This window comes from Thermothelomyces heterothallicus (assembly GCF_042370625.1).
Source record: "Thermothelomyces heterothallicus CBS 202.75 unplaced genomic scaffold P884_scaffold_9, whole genome shotgun sequence".
Lineage (NCBI taxonomy): Eukaryota > Fungi > Ascomycota > Sordariomycetes > Sordariales > Chaetomiaceae > Thermothelomyces > Thermothelomyces heterothallicus.
Genome location: NW_027192570.1, coordinates 122,660 through 138,066, shown reverse-complemented (window position 1 = coordinate 138,066; position 15,407 = coordinate 122,660). Strand labels below are relative to the sequence as shown.

General features: G+C 57.9%; 6 protein-coding genes across 6 annotated transcripts; 4 read left to right on the top strand and 2 right to left on the bottom strand.

Moving 5' to 3' along the window:
- The first annotated feature begins 93 nt into the window (after positions 1–93).
- P884DRAFT_258637 (kinase phosphorylation protein-domain-containing protein) lies at positions 94–1,162 on the top strand. The gene has a single exon (XM_069441264.1). It carries the CDS (start codon positions 198–200, stop codon positions 957–959), a length of 762 nt encoding a protein of 253 aa, XP_069298052.1. The 5' UTR covers positions 94–197; the 3' UTR covers positions 960–1,162.
- Positions 1,163–1,437: 275 nt separating this feature from the next.
- Positions 1,438–1,735, bottom strand: P884DRAFT_258636 (uncharacterized protein). The gene has a single exon (XM_069441263.1). It carries the CDS (start codon positions 1,723–1,725, stop codon positions 1,531–1,533), a length of 195 nt encoding a protein of 64 aa, XP_069298051.1. The 5' UTR covers positions 1,726–1,735; the 3' UTR covers positions 1,438–1,530.
- On the top strand, positions 1,724–7,132 carry P884DRAFT_284485 (uncharacterized protein; the record flags this gene model as incomplete). Its single annotated transcript, XM_069443716.1, has 2 exons — positions 1,724–6,858; positions 6,952–7,132. 2 exons carry the CDS (start codon positions 1,724–1,726, stop codon positions 7,130–7,132), a joined length of 5,316 nt encoding a protein of 1,771 aa, XP_069298050.1.
- A 1,799-nt stretch (positions 7,133–8,931) lies between these two features.
- Positions 8,932–11,413, top strand: P884DRAFT_258634 (formate dehydrogenase). Its single transcript, XM_069441262.1, has 4 exons — positions 8,932–9,139; positions 9,344–9,391; positions 9,912–10,066; positions 10,220–11,413. Exons 1-4 carry the CDS (start codon positions 9,137–9,139, stop codon positions 11,115–11,117), a joined length of 1,104 nt encoding a protein of 367 aa, XP_069298049.1. The 5' UTR covers positions 8,932–9,136; the 3' UTR covers positions 11,118–11,413.
- Positions 11,414–11,825: 412 nt separating this feature from the next.
- Positions 11,826–14,330, bottom strand: P884DRAFT_241858 (amino acid permease-domain-containing protein; the record flags this gene model as incomplete). Its single annotated transcript, XM_069440246.1, has 2 exons — positions 12,810–14,330; positions 11,826–12,689 (listed from the first exon to the last, which is right to left on the bottom strand). Exons 1-2 carry the CDS (start codon positions 13,944–13,946, stop codon positions 11,826–11,828), a joined length of 2,001 nt encoding a protein of 666 aa, XP_069298047.1. The 5' UTR covers positions 13,947–14,330.
- On the top strand, positions 13,721–14,330 carry P884DRAFT_258631 (uncharacterized protein). The gene has a single exon (XM_069441261.1). It carries the CDS (start codon positions 13,964–13,966, stop codon positions 14,270–14,272), a length of 309 nt encoding a protein of 102 aa, XP_069298048.1. The 5' UTR covers positions 13,721–13,963; the 3' UTR covers positions 14,273–14,330.
- Positions 14,331–15,407: the final 1,077 nt, after the last annotated feature.

Below are 15,407 nucleotides of genomic sequence, written 5' to 3'. Positions count from 1 at the left end.
GGGTGGGGCGAGCCGCCTTGGCAATAACTCGCCGCCCAGATCCTCTGCAGTCTGTTCGCGCACTCTTCTCTAAACTCAACACCATCCGATCTTATCTTCGCTTCGCGACACCAACATTTTTTTTTCACAGCCTTGCTTGATTATCAGAGACCCGACACTCCTATGCTTCTGGTGCCGACGTATACAAGTGGGCGGCCATGGATCTTCTGTCGACCGTCCGGAAATCAGGTTCCCGCGGCGGCGTCAACTTCAGTTGGGACGATGTCGCAACATCTCAGTATCGCGAGAATTACCTCGGCCACAGCCTCAAAGCGCCGGTTGGGCGCTGGGCTAAAGGGCGCGACCTGAACTGGTACGCCAAGGCAGACCCAACTGCGGCGAATTCAAACGAGACGGAAGAGGAGAAGGCGGCCCGTGAGCGCCGTGAGGAGATTCGCAAGATCAAGGAAGCCGAAGAGGATGCGATATCACGAGCCTTGGGGTTACCTATCAAGCCGCGCGACGCAACGGGGGCCAATGCCGTGGAAGTAGAAGGGTCAAGGGTGCCGAACCGCGGCAATGTGGACGGCAAAGACCCGAAGGCAACCCAAGGGCCAGATCCGCGGACAGATAGGTCAAAAGACTCAGATCGACACAGAGACTCAGACCGCCGGCATAGAAGACGGCATCGAAGCAGAGAGCGCGACCATGACAGACACAGGGATCGCAGCCGGAGTAGGCATAGGAGACGTGACAGCCTAGACAGAGATGAAAAGGACAGTTATCCCCGACGGAGGAGCCGCAGTCCGGAGTACGGTCGCCACCGGGAGGAACGACGACACCGTAGCCGTAGTCGCAGCCGCGACCGACACCACAGGCGGAGGGACAGCAGAAGCCACAGTCGGAGTAGGAGCTGGGATAGAGCAGAAAGATCCCGACACCATGATCGACGGCGAAGCAGAACTAGATATCAAGACTGAGACGTTGGCAGGTGGCAAACGTACTCCGGAGCAAGGAGTCATGCATTTCAAACTCAAGCTTATTTACGTCGAGGCGACAAGTTAATTATCATGGACTTCATTTTGACAACGTAAACAATACAAGGCTATGGGGGAAGTTGTCGGTTGACTGCACGTGTATATGCAGTGTTGTTTGTTGTAATTTAAGGCTTCTGGTATACTCCGTATGCATGTATTGTATGTATGTATGTACTTACATACATACCTCAGGTACTGTACCTGTGCCGCACGGCGTCTTTCCTCCTGAGCCATTCGTAACAAATGATTGGCCGAACGTGACTTAAATCACTGGTAAGGCTGACAGGGATGACGAAGCTGTAGCGCGGGCCGCTGTAACCCGTGAATCCGTGCAAACTGAAGTTACATATCCATCCTCCTATCCGTACAAGAACGCGTGCATTGACAACTGCGGCCTGGAACCGTCAAGGTTCGAGGACGATTCTCCTAAATCCAAGGCACTTTCTATATAATTTTGTCGCTAAAGAAACGTGCCAACTTGGAGACGGGATTGTCGGTGATTCGGATAGCTCCTCTACATTCTACATTCACCACCGTCACTGACCGCATCAGTTATTTGGACCCCACCCCCTCCACAACACGCGATAACCCGGACTCCCTCGCATTCGAGTGCTAGGTCCGTTTCTCGCTCCGGATTTCCATTCGAACCTCCCGCAACATCGTGTGCCGCATCGATTTGTAGCCTTGGTGGAGGACAGGGCATCGCCATGGATTATGCGCGCCTTCGCGCTGCCGCCCTGAGCGGTGAGGACGAAGAGGCGGTTACGGTCGACACCCGAGCGCTCATCGACAAGGTTCTCGCACGATACTCGGGAGAATGGACAACCCTTAGAGAGCTCATTCAGAATGCTGCCGATGCGCAGGCTACAACGGTCAAGATTAAGTGGGAAACGATTCCGTCGACACAGGTTCCGCTCCCAACAACAACCAACCAGTCCGAGCTTGTTAAGCATGTCATCTCGCACCACACCCTGCGGCGGCTTGTCGTCCAGAATAACGGGCAACCATTTTCCCAGACGGACTGGAGGAGGCTGAAGAAGATTGCCGAGGGCAATCCCGACGAAACCAAGATCGGCGCGTTCGGCGTTGGCTTCTACAGTGTCTTTGCCGACTGCGAGGAGCCGTTCGTCAGTTCTGGGGACGAGGCCATGGCTTTCTACTGGAAAGGGAACGCATTATTTACGAGGAAGGTCACTCTCCCGCCCGGCGAGGGAAGCCCGGACACTACCTTTGTGCTCGACTACAGGAATACTACCACGCCGCTTCCAAACTTGCTCTCCGTCAGCCAGTTCCTCGCGACCAGCTTGACATTTGTGGCGTTGCAAAACATCGAGTTTTGGATCGACGACTGGAAGCTTCTGGAGCTGCACAAGAAGCTGTCTCCGTCTGTGAATTTGAGCATTCCGCGAGACTTGGAGACCAGGACCAAAGAAGGACTCATGGAACTCGTCTCGGCAGACCAAACCAGTGTACAGATTGACGCTACGTTCATGAGTGTCATTGGCTGGAAGCCGCAGCTCGCGGCATCAGCGACGAAATCTAACGAGTCCTATACTGAATTGCCTTCATTGAAGAACTTCTTTTCTAGGCTTACTTCAGGCTCGTCTTATTCCTCATCTCGAACCAAAGCCGCCAAGGAAGAAAAGGCGATTCAGGACGCAATAGCAGAGGATCTTACGGCCAAGTCGACGTCGGTCATTTTTCTTCGCGTAGTCTCGGCCCAGATAGCCACCCGCATCTCCTCCTCTTTTGCTGCAGAACTGGAGCGGGCGACCAAGAAGCCTCCTCCGAAGAAGACCAAGATCTCCATTTTGACTTCATCGTATGATGAGACTGTCGCCTCCGAGGAGGCCTCGTCGACCCAGGCGTCTAAGATCGCTGATGTATTTGTCTCTGTTCTCCCCAGCAAAAAGCCGGGCGGGCGTATTTTCATCGGTTTCCCGACTACGCAGACAACCGGTGCCGGGATGCACATATCGGCGCCATCTGTCATACCCACAGTCGAGCGCGAAGCCATAGATCTGAACGCCCGCTGGGTACGGTCCTGGAACATGGAGATGCTGCGGGCAGCAGGCATCGTGTCTAGGCTTGCGTATACCGACGAGATGTCGTGCCTGGATAAGAAGCTCAGGAACATGTGCGAGGCCAGCGGAAAGAAGGGAGCGGCCATATCCTCGGATCTTGTGCAAAAGTGCATCCCCGAAGCCCTGCACATCCTGAAGACGTACACTTTCCGGGATTCAACGCCAAGTGCACTGGTCTCTCAGACCATCGAAGAGGCCTTCTGGGTAGCATCTAAGGCTTTTAGCGCTGATGTCTTCTCTTCCCGCGGAGTGCTCCCGGCGGCGAAGGTTCGCACATCATCTGATGAAATTGCCAAATTCGTCGGCGGGATTCCGGTTGTGCTCAAGGAGATGAAGGACGACCCATTCATTTTGCGCCTGATCGATTTCGGACTCATCAAGGAAATCACCGTCGATGATATCTGTCAGGAACTCAATACCCAACCGCTGAACAAGGTCCAGCTCAACCACTTCCTCCAGTGGATCACCAAGGGCGCTTACAACGGAGACATTGACCCTCCCAGTGTCCAGCGGCTGCTGGACGTCGCCGTCGCCACCATCACCGACAGTGGTGATTCCGGCGATATCATTGCCCTCGGCACAATCAAGAACTATCCCAACGGCAGAATTCCGGCGAGTCTGCCATTGCCGCCTACTACACTCCCCATCGCCTTTACCGCGAACATTCCGGAAAACAAGCTCCAAGCTCTAGGCTGGGAACCTCTGGGCGTGGTCCCTTGGCTGAGGTTCCTGATCGAATCTGCCCCTAGGAGCCCCGACGAGCAGAACCTGACCAAGTCGGCCAAGTTCGCTCTTCAAGTCTTGACGGTTCTTTCGAAGAATTGGGACAACTTGAGCTCGAGCTCCAAAGCGTCTGTCGTCTCTGCGGTGCAGCATATCACCATCATGCCCACCAAGGCGGGCTTGAAGAAGCCTGCGGACTCGTTCTTCCCATCCGTGAAGCTCTTTGACGACCTCCCGACGCTCGAGGGCTGCGGGAATCTCAAGGAAAAATTTCTGACAGCGCTGGGCGTGCGAAAGACTGTCGATCTCGACACAATCTTCACACGATTATTGAGCCCCTCGCCGGCGACTGGCGATGGCGCGCATGCGAGATGGAGCCATATGCAGCTGATCAAGTATCTCGCTTCCGTCAAGGATGACATTCCTCTGGCCGATATGAAGAAGCTCCGAGAATCGCCGTTGTGTCCAGCTGAAGCTGGGCCCCCGGGAATGGAGCCCACAAAGGGCACCAGCCGGCTATACAAGGTATCGGAGCTCTACGAGCCCAAAGACTCGTTACGGTCTCTTGGACTGCCCATCCTACACTGGCCGGGCCCTCCAGGCAGTTTCAGGAATACCAGCCCGGAGGCGCGGTTCTTGTATGCTCTCGGATTACGTCCGTTCCCGACCGTCCCGGAGCTTGTGGACATGATGTCGTCGTCAGATGACAAGCTTCGAGCGAACGCCATGGCCTACTTTGTCGGGAATCATCATCTCAATGGATACACCGGGTTTGACTTGTCCAGCTCAGAGAAGTGCTTCCTTCCGGTCGAAGGCAAGGAGAAACAGTTGGTTCAGCCATCTGCCTGCTACACGAATGAGAGGGCGGCTGTTCTTGGGTATGACATTCTCAGGCGAGATTTGCACCAACACGCCCCGAAATTTGGCGTTGCACGCGATCCTCCGATTACAGGTTGTGTGGAGCGACTTATCGCGAAGCCGCCCCAGGACCGGACCCTGGCCATCAAGCTGTTTGAGTACTTTGCTACCCGGCTGGGAGATCTAGGCCACAATAGCCTGGTGAAGTTGAGGGATGCTGCTATCATCCCAGTGATGAGGCAACAGGATAGCCGAGAAGGGTCCGACGACAAGCCCAGGTCAAAACTGGTCTACATCCGGCCTACTCAGTGTTACCTGGGAAGTTCATCAACATACAAGGACATCTTTGACTTTGTCGATTTTGGGGGTGACGCAAATGCCTTCTTGTTCAAGTGCGGTGCCAAGATCGAGCCAACAAAGCATGAGATTGCACAGCTGGCTTGCACTGAGCCCGCGCGGTTGCTGAGTGTCCTGCAGAGCCCTGAGAAGTACCTCAACCTTCTCAGGTCGATCGCGGAGGACATGTCGACTCTCAAGAGGGACAAAGAGCTTTTCAGGAAAATGCGGGCATCGCCATGGCTGCTCGGCTCCCGGGAACTGTCGTCAGGGAAGAACAAGGAACCCGAGGCAGCGGAAGAGGAGGATGCTCCGATCAAGCACTACCAGCTCGCTACAGCCGATAGCATTGTCATTCTCGACGATTACATTAGCTACCGGCTGTTCAAGGAAGCGCTGCTCTGCGCCCCGGAGGATGATCTCTTGGAGGCCTTTTACATGGCCCTCGGCTCCGAGTCACTGGGCAGTAGAGTCCGGGAAGAACTGTCGGTAGGACAGCGGACGCGAGATCAGAGTGGCGCCGAGTGGCTCCGGAAGCACGTGCTCGAGCGCTCGAAGCTCTTCTTGCACGAGTACTCAAAGGACAAGCGTGACGCCATCAAACACGACACTCAGTGGCTGGAAAAGAACCTGCAAGTGACGACGGTCTCGTCGCTCGCCCTGCGGCGGTCGCTGAAGGGTCACGCCAAGACCCACCAGGAGAAACGGTCAGCGGCCAGTTCCCAGACGGCGAATGGATGGATGCTGTACGTCGCCGCCGAGGAGAAGAAGCCAGATATGTACCAAGTCGGCCACGCCATCTGTCAACTCCTGCTGAAGCGCCCTAATCAGCACGCTTACTTCTTCTTCGAGCCTTTCCTGAAGCTTGGCTTGCTGGAGCTGCGAGCGCGCGGGTACAACGTCGACCGGATCCTGCGCGCCAAAGCCGCCGAAGCTCGGCTGGTGGAGGAAGAACGGCGCAGGGCGCTCGAGGCAGAGCAGAGGAGGATCCAGGAGCGCGAGAAGGAATGGGCGGCTGAGGACCCGCCCCGGGATGCCGTGACCCCCCAGCGAGCGCGCGACCGCATGCCAGGCAGCTTCGACGATTCCCCGGAACCTTCGACGAGCGCCGGCCTTCCGCCGCCACAGCAGCAGCGGCCGAAGAAAGGCGGCAGCCTATTCACAAACCTTAGCCGCCGCTTGGGGTTCGATACGTCTGATGACACTCCCCCGTCACCCACCCACTCGGAGCTCGACAAGTTCCTCCCTCCTCCACCGCCTGGCTCGACCGGGGGTGGCGGTAGCGGCACCAAGCCGACGGATGACGGCAACCGTGTCACCTCGCCCGCAACCATCCAGCAAAACCTCCTCAATGCGATCAAGGCCACACGGGCGCACGATTCGTCGACGCTCTTTGCGCCGCCTCACCAGACCGTGGTGCAGGAACAGACGACGTACTGCGACAGTACGCCGGCCCAGAACATCGCCTTCGCCGCGGAAGCACCGCGCGGCATGCGCGTGTTCCTGTCCAAAGACCACCCGGGCGGCTCGGGCCAGTTTGTGGCGGCGCACGTGGACGGGATCGCGCGGTTCGAGGCGCTGCTGCGGGACGTGGCGGCCGTGTACGGGCTGAGCGACCGGGCGCTGCACATCTTTTACGACGAGAGGGGCAAGACGATCGCGTTCAACAGCAACGGGAGCGTGTTTTGCAACCTGCGGTTCTGGGAGCAGCTGCACAGCAGGGAGGGGATGCAGAGCGGGCAGGGCAGGGTCGAAGCTACGACGTGGTGGTGGGTCGTGGTGGCGCACGAGCTGGCGCACAACCTCGTGTCCGTCCACGGGTCGGAGCACAGCTATTACACGTGAGTTAGCCGCGGCCGCGGCCGCGGCGGCCGGATGTTCTGGTTGTTTATTTATTTGCGAGGCTAGTAAGCTAACATTGGTTTTGATGCTAGGGAGTCGTTTGTGCAGCAGTACTTTCCCAAGATGATGGCCAAGGCGGCAGGCTGGATGGCGGGCGCGGCTGGTCCCGCGGTCGCCGCCGCCGCCGCCACTGCTCCGCCGTCTGCGGCTACGGATGGGGCAAGTCCCGACGTGCCGGAGTCGCCGCCGCCTTACTCGCCCTTTGGCTTTTGACTAGCTGGGCAGATTTGGAACTAGAGGGGCCGCGTCCGTTTGGGGGTTGCGGCGGTGTAGAGGGATGGTGCCTAAGGGCCACTAGATGACATGGGAACATCTTGATTTTTTGTTCGATTCATACACGACCTGCCATGCCCACTTCGCCCTCTCTTTTTCGAAGTCGGTCTATCTGGTGTTGGTTCGATTGTACTGCGCAGTTGAGACCGGGGAGACGCATTGCATCGCATTAGAGAGAACGCATATACATTCGGAGATGGGAGCATGCCTTTTCTTTTGCTTTCCTCTTTTCTCCTCTTCTTGTCTGCTTTGAGACTGCTACCGTGGACCGAGACGTTGTTTGCATGCGCCCACGTGTCAACGGGAGCTTACGCTACTCTTATGCGGTAGGGCGGGTTTTCGGATTCGGGCTTCCTCGGGATGTTGATGATAGTGGACCAAGTTGATGGAGAGTTTCGGAGAGATGGAGCAGTTGCTGATTCACGTCTGTTGTCTGTTGTGGGCTTAACGCCTACGATGGCTACGATGGTTTTGGCCTTCGTTCGGTTTCACACAACGGTCGAGTAGCTGCCGAGACTTCACCGCGATCTGGGATCCGGAACAGCAGCACCCCCCCCCCCCCCTTTCCAGACATTTTGCCCAGAGGCTCAATTATTGCCTGATTTGTATGGGCCATGCTCCTGCACTTCAAGAGGCACCATTACCCCGCTCCAGATCTTTGAACCAGGGCGCGAACCCACACTGCGGAGTCCTCGAGGTTCTCGGTGCATATGCCGAGCCATCACCGAGATGCCGGTGCAACCATTTGTGGTCCTCCCGAGTACGAGTAGACCAGAGACCATTGGAACAAAGCACCCAGGGCTGCATCGTACAATTACCGAAAGGACCAACAAATTCTAGTGGTGTGATGAGGAGGGGGGGAAGAGGGATAGGAGAGGGGCGAGGCCGATCAATAGGTGCCACAAGTCCGAGATGCCGCACGAATCGTTGTTGGATTGCTCGGATGTTTGCCATCAACGCGTTTCTCGGTGGCGAACGCAACAGGCTGTCGAGCCGCCATTCTTGGACCGTTCCAATGCTGGGGGTCTCGTCACCGGCGAAAACCCTCCCCTCCAAAACGCCGCCCTACAATCTGCGAAGCAACCTCCACATCCGCCCAAGGACGGCCATTGGAGAGTCGAGCTGCAATTTCATCACGCGTCTTACCCTCCTCGTCCCCTCCTCTTCTCCTCCTCTCCTCCTCCTCCTCCTGCTCCATCCCCTCTCCCTAACCAACTTGGACATGTCATCAATCGACGTAAAGGATGTGTGCAACATACCTTACTTCCCCGTTCACACGCAGTAATCCATACACATGGCAACCCGCAGGGAGTGGACATGCGGTCGCCAATGGGACGAGCCATTGGCCAATGTTAGGCTGGGATGTGATTGCCGAGAATGATTGCACGAATCGAGCTTCCCTGCCAACTGTAAGCAAGTCTTTCCATTTTCGTACACTTGTACAGTACATGCACGGCTCCCCCAGCAAACTTGGACCTTTGCATCCATCCCTCGAGGCCCTTGACCGTAGACGGCATTCAACGGCTTCGGCTTTGTTGCACTCTCCGAGCTACCTCCTGTCCCAAGGCTGGTTCGGATCGAGGGATCGCCGGGCACGAGTATCCGCGTCCGCAGGCGGGGAGGGAGGAGGAGTGGGCAGAGCAACAGGAACACATAAATATCCCCGAGAATGCTCCCGTCGTCTTCGGCTCCATCCGTGTTTGATATCATCTTGAGCTTTCTTACAAGACATTTGCTCCCCACCGCTGTGGAAAAACCACACGTCATCCGAACTCTCAAGCTGCATCGTCGCGCCCCTTCAGCCCCGCCTCATAGACAGGAAGTGGTGCTATAAAAGAGACGACCTTTCCCGTCCGGCCAAAGAAACGCTCTCTCACCGCAAGCTACTCCAAGAACTTCCCAGGGGAATCCACAACCCAAGAAGCATAACTTCTATCGGTCACAATGGTACTTACAGCTCGCCCCGCGTCCCGCTTGTTCTCTTCCCGCACCTCTTCCCTTCTCCCGTCCTTGTCACGCCCGGGTCCCTGGCGGCCTGCTCTCCATCATCAACACCTCCGTGTGCCCCGCACACCAGGCGTCTTGCCAAATCGGGCGGGCCTGGGCGGCACGCACCTGACGAGACGCTTGCTAACCACACAACGCGAAAAGGTCAAAGTTCTGGCTGTTCTCTACGACGGCGGCAAGCACGCCCAACAGGTAAGAGCCCCCCCCCATGTCCTTTCCTTCCTAGGCCCGCGCACCGCTCTGTTTTCCCGTTGGGGTTGCCACATTCGCCACTGCACTGGTCAATACCGGAGTGCCGTGTCGTCGTTTGGGAAAGTGCGGGGTACCGTGTATGGAAAGAGGGAAAGAGAGTAAAAGGAAGACGAGGAGCGAGAGAGTGGTTGTTTTGCGTCACAAACTGAACCAAGACTGGGGCGGCTCGGAGAGTGTTCGGGAAAGTGGGGACGTCTGTTTGCGTTGTAACATTCCGTTCGCATCGTTCGCATCGTTCGCGTCGGGATAAGCATCCGTCTTGGCAGCTTCTTCGGCCCGTAGTGTTGGGCAGGGAGTGAAGGGGACGGGCGGAACGCGGCAATTCCGCACCGGTACCCCTTCCCGCACGGCATCCGGACCCCGACGGGAATAACGAGCGGGCAGGGCCGAGGAGGCTCTGCAAAGAAAAGCCGACAACAGAGACAGGGAAGAAGTTGGCTAACCTGTCGACAATCAACAGGTGCCGGGCCTCCTGGGGACGACCGAGAATGAGCTCGGCCTCCGCAAGTGGCTCGAGGACCAGGGCCACACCCTCGTGACCACCTCCGACAAGGACGGCGAGAACTCGACCTTTGACCGCGAGCTGGTTGATGCCGAGATTATCATCACCACACCGTGAGTCCTCCTGCTTGACTTTTTATTTTACTTTGCTTTTTCCTTTTGTTTCTTTCATTTATTATGATAAAGAACAGAAGAGGAAAAAATGTTGAAAAAAAAAGGAAAGGAAAATGAAAAAGAAACAAAAGGCTGACAGCTTTCTCTCTGTAGTTTCCATCCCGGCTACCTCACCGCCGAGCGTCTGGCCAAGGCCAAGAAGCTCAAGCTCGCAGTCACGGCCGGCATCGGCTCGGACCATGTCGACCTCGACGCGGCCAACAAGACCAACGGCGGCATCACGGTCGCCGAGGTGACGGGCTCCAACGTGGTGTCGGTGGCCGAGCACGTCGTCATGACCATCCTGGTGTTGGTCCGCAACTTTGTGCCTGCCCATGAGCAGATCGAGGCCGGCCGCTGGGACGTCGCCGAGGCGGCCAAGAACGAGTTCGACCTCGAGGGCAAGGTGGTCGGCACCGTCGCCGTCGGCCGCATCGGCGAGCGCGTCCTGCGCCGCCTCAAGGCCTTTGACTGCAAGGAGCTGCTCTACTACGACTACCAGCCCCTCTCGCCCGAGAAAGAGAAGGAGATCGGCTGCCGCCGCGTGCTCGACCTCGAGGAGATGCTGGGCCAGTGCGATATCGTCACCATCAACTGCCCCCTGCACGAGAAGACGCGCGGCCTCTTCAACAAGGACCTGATCGCCAAGATGAAGCCCGGCTCCTGGCTCGTCAACACGGCCCGCGGCGCCATCGTCGTCAAGGAGGACGTCGCCGAGGCCCTCCGCACCGGCCACCTGCGCGGCTACGGCGGCGACGTCTGGTTCCCCCAGCCCGCCCCGGCGGACCACCCCCTCCGCACCGCGAAGAACCCCTTCGGCGGCGGCAACGCCATGGTGCCCCACATGTCCGGCACTTCCCTTGACGCCCAGAAGCGCTACGCCGACGGCGTCAAGCGCATCTTGGAGAGCTACCTCTCGGGCAGGTTCGACTACCGCCCGGAGGACCTCATCGTCCACAATGGCCAGTACGCCACCAGGTCGTACGGCCAGCGGGAAGTCAGTACTTCTTAGATATAATGCCAGAATGGAACTCAGTCTCAAAGAAAACAAACAAACTGCAGTACGACTCTGGCGGACGAAAGGGGGGAGAGAAGGTTAACGGTTGGCCACGAGGGCAAGCTACGAAGCCAACAAGTCCGGAGATATATTGGCGTGTTGGTCCACCCTTTTCTCCTCTGAGATGGCCGGAAAAAAGAACTGGGTTATGTCTATCATAGTACTGATGCGTCATGAATGTCATAAATTTTATTTTTTTCTTATTCTCTTCTCATTGCTTTTACAGGTCCTTCAACTCTGGGAAGGCTCATGATTCTTCGTCGATTCCCACGTGCCTGATCTGAACTGAAAGTTTCATACCCAACAATTCAAATGTCATGCTCAACCCGCTCGCGGTCGCGGGCCATGAATATTATTAGTTAGCTTTGGTATATGTCGACGCCGTATCGTGTCGCGCCGCATCTGTGTGTTTATAACCATGCGTCCGAAACGGAGTCGCACGGGAAAGATGCACAGTATACTTGCCCCCCTGGTGTTTCCCACCCTTTTTATCCTGTCTCCCACGCCAAACCCGCGAGAGGACCAACATGAGCCATTATGTGTGTATATATATGGGTATGGATATCGAAGCAAAGGCCCTTTCTCATCCCGATGAGCCCGATGCCCAAGACCGTGGACTGAAACAAGATTCAGAGCTGCCCGCCGCCGCCGGGCGTCCGGCTACTACCTTCTTTGCCAAAACTTCCACCACGGCCTCCTCCCTTCTTCCCTCCCGCCGAGCTCCCTCTTCCCCACTCGCCCCCGCCCTCGGCCCCGCCCTCGGTCCCGTACCCTCCAGTAATACACGGGCACGCCGGCGACGACGAACCCCACCACGATCAGGGTCTGCAGGGGCTGTGAGAAGACGGCCCTGCTCAGCAGGAACAGGCTGACGCAGCAGAAGATGATGGGGGTGGTGATCCAGGTGCGGTAGGGGCGCTCCAGGTTGGGCTCGCGGACGCGCAGCACGATCAGGCCCAGGACGGTCAAGAAGTAGAACGTGTACCCGGCCACGCCGTAGAAGGTGACGAGCGTGCCGAACTCGCCCACGGCGATGTAGGCGGTCGTGAGCAGCGCGTTGAGGATCAGCGCCGGGATCGGCGTGAAGAACAGGCCCGTGTCCTCGTCCCCGACGAGGGCGACCAGCCTGCTGGCGAGCCGGGACCGCGCCGTCCGCGGGCCGGCCGAGAGCTCCGGACCGGCGGGGACGCCCGTGCCGGCGCCGAGGCGGCCGAAGAGGGACGGGATGTAGCCCTCCTTGCCGGCGACGTAGACGAGCCGGCTGCTGGTGAAGGTGGAGCTGTTGAGCGCGCCCAGGCACGAGGCGGACACGATCAGGGCGAGGATCAGCGCGCCGGCGGGGCCGAACACCTTGGCCCCGAACATGACGGCCACCGTGTTGGTCGAGTTGATGGTGTCGAGCGGGAGGACGAGGAAGTAGGCGATGTTGGCCAGGAGATAGCTCGTGATCACGAGCGGCATGGCCGTGTGGATGACCCGCGGCAGGTCCCGGCTAGGGTTGCGGAACTCGCCTACTACGTAATTTGTCTTTTATTATTCAGTCCAATCTCGTTAGTTTTCGTTTTGAACACGAGACGTGATAGTGGCTTGGAGAGAGTGTGTATGTGAAAAGAGGGGGGAGGGGGGGGGAAGGGTGTACAAACTCACGTTATCCCACCCGTCAAACGCCCACAGACCCGCATACAACGCCACGGCCCACGCCGACGCATCCATCTTGGTGCCCTCGAACCACGGGTGGTCCTTCCAATCCCTGTTCGCCTGCCCCGAGGACGAGAAGCCGGTCGCAGCCACCACAATCCCGATAACCGTAACGCCGAGCAATGCAACAAACTTTAGAAACATGAGCATGTCGTTCAGGCGCGTCCCCAGCCGCGTCGAGACGCAGTTCAGAAAGGTGACCAGCGCCAAGCCGACCAGGGCGACCGACTTGTTGACCCAGACGTTTACCGTCTCCGCCTCGGCCCCGATCACGGCCCGCACCAGGTACTCGCCCATGATGATGGCGATGATGGCGGCGCTGCCGGGCTTGAGCACCAGCGCGGCTACCCAGGTGAACAGGAACCCTGCCAGCTCGCCAAAGATCTTGGACAGGTACACCTGCGGCCCGCCGTTGAGCGGGATCGCGCCGCCGAGCTCCGCGTAGCTCGCCGCCCCCGTCCAGGCCAGGATGCCCGCCACTAGCCAGACGATCAGGGCAGCGCCGGGCGACCCGGCGTGCGAGTTGACCTGGCTCGGCGACGAGAAGATGCCGGACCCGATGATCAGCCCCACAATCAGCGACAGCCCGTTCAGGTACGTCAGCGTCTTGTGCTTCTCCAGCGACCCGCCGAGACCGCCGGCGCCCCCGGCCCCGGCACCAACCCCAAGGCCCCTGGTGCCGCCCAGCGCCCCGGCATAGTAGCCCCCCGCCCCAGAGGGTCCGGAAGGGCCGAGCGGGGCGTACCCGCCGGCCCCCGCAATGCCGGCGGTGCTCGAGAGCGGGAAGAGGTTGGCGGCAAAGTCGAAGGTGGACGAGACGGAGAAGGAGCGGGGGTGGTGCGCGGGCCGGCCGCGGCCGTGGGTCGCCGCGTCGCCGTCATGGTCGTCGGGGCCGTAGGCGGCGGCGGGGTTGTCGGCGTCGAGGGGATCGTCGCGCTCGAGGGAGGCGCGCCGCGAGGAGGATATGCTCGGCCGCGAGGAGACGTCGCCGTCGCTGGCGGTGGAACCCTGGTCGGAGCTGGCGAGCGAGGCGAGCTCGAGGGAATCGCGGCCTGCAGGCGGGAGGTTGGAGTATAGCGTTGGCATTGCTTTCTTTTGTCTCTATGTCTCTCTTTCTCCCCCCACCCTTGTCTCTCACTCTTTGTTTCTTTCCCTCTCTCTCGGCCGCTGGGCGCGGGAAAGGAGAGGGAAAGAGGATAAAAGGGGGTTCCTGGGGAAGGATCCCGAATGTAAAATGGAATGTTGAGCCGCCACCGAATACTATGGGCCTAACGTTCCGAGAAGGTGTAAATCATGCCAGTTCCCGTGGTTACGAATCCTATCCCTGGGCGGCGCAGATTCGGTGGGGATGCGGTTGGTCGAGATCGAGACGGGGGTTTGGCGTCGACGATTCGCTGTTTCGATGTATTTGATTTCTAGACCGAGACGAGACCGCGCCGACGTCCCGTATGCTAATTAAAAAAAAAAAAATCTGTGGTTTCTCAATTCAAAACTAGAGCCGCCGACGGCCTGATTGTATAAAGATTGAAACCGTGCGGCCGGGTCGAAGAAAAAGCGAGGAAAGGAGTGTGTTGATTCTCGATTTGGGACGGCCGTGAACCTTGGCAGGCACTGAGGCCTTGGTTCTGCGAGACCCACAGCACCCCGGCAAGCGAGACGCTCTTGATGGTCATTACAGACCTGATACTAGTGATACATAATCTGTACTCCGTCGGCGCCTCAAGAAAACGTATGGAAACTGTCAAGGTGCGTGGGTGGCTTGAAGGGCTGAATACGGAATACAATCCGTACATCCACGGAAAGCTTTGTTTTCAAGTGCACCCTGCGCCTTCAATCGGCAGTTCCCAACCTAACTTCGGTTACCAAGGGCACAAGCTAAATTGAGTTTAACCTTCCATGCTTCCGACCGCACTTTCCTCCTCCGAACGTCACCTGGCAATGCTCCATAGGCCAACACCCACTACTCCGTGCTTTGTGCACTAGTGTTGGCAATCAAAAGGGATTATCATGGAGAAGAGAGTGCCTGGTACGTAAATAACCCGACGGTTGCAGGAGCATCATCTACTCTTCTGTAACCAGTGCTGTGCTCTTGAGCCCCAGCTGAGATCGCATCATGCTGCTCGCCCATCCATGTGCTCGGCGAACCATCAACTTCCCTTGGTTGCAACAACTAATAAACCGCGTTCAGTGACATCGACACGACGAGGCGGTACGTGGAGGGGGTATTCCCAAATGTGGGCGAGATCTCGGATTCAGCCGAGAGACCCTTCTCCTGAAAGATCCATCATCTTGGCCGAAATTACCTCAATACGGATTACAGTGTATGTATGTACCATTACTCCGTACACTACCGTACCATTTCGACCCACTGAAGCTTGGCCATTGAACCCCAGCATCCATTGAAAGCTCGGAAGCTCTCGAGTTTGGAGCAGATCGGCCCACCTCGCTACATACTCGAACACAAGGCGTGTGTCACTTACAGCATGACGGACTCGGCCGTGATGGCTTGACGGGATACAGCTTCACTCGGCAGTAATTCAACAATGT

What these genes read in the sequence shown, in the direction of transcription:
- P884DRAFT_258636 (XM_069441263.1), bottom strand. Translation starts at nt 1,725, where the DNA reads ATGGCGATGCCCTGTCCTCCACCAAGGCTACAAATCGATGCGGCACAC.
- P884DRAFT_258634 (XM_069441262.1), top strand. An exon ending in GCGGCAAGCACGCCCAACAG is followed by an intron (nt 9,392 to 9,911) that starts GTAAGAGCCCCC and finishes GACAATCAACAG; the next exon opens with GTGCCGGGCCTCCTGGGGAC. An exon ending in GAGATTATCATCACCACACC is followed by an intron (nt 10,067 to 10,219) that starts GTGAGTCCTCCT and finishes TTCTCTCTGTAG; the next exon opens with TTTCCATCCCGGCTACCTCA.
- P884DRAFT_258631 (XM_069441261.1), top strand. Translation starts at nt 13,964, where the DNA reads ATGTCTCTCTTTCTCCCCCCACCCTTGTCTCTCACTCTTTGTTTCTTT.
- P884DRAFT_258637 (XM_069441264.1), top strand. Translation starts at nt 198, where the DNA reads ATGGATCTTCTGTCGACCGTCCGGAAATCAGGTTCCCGCGGCGGCGTC.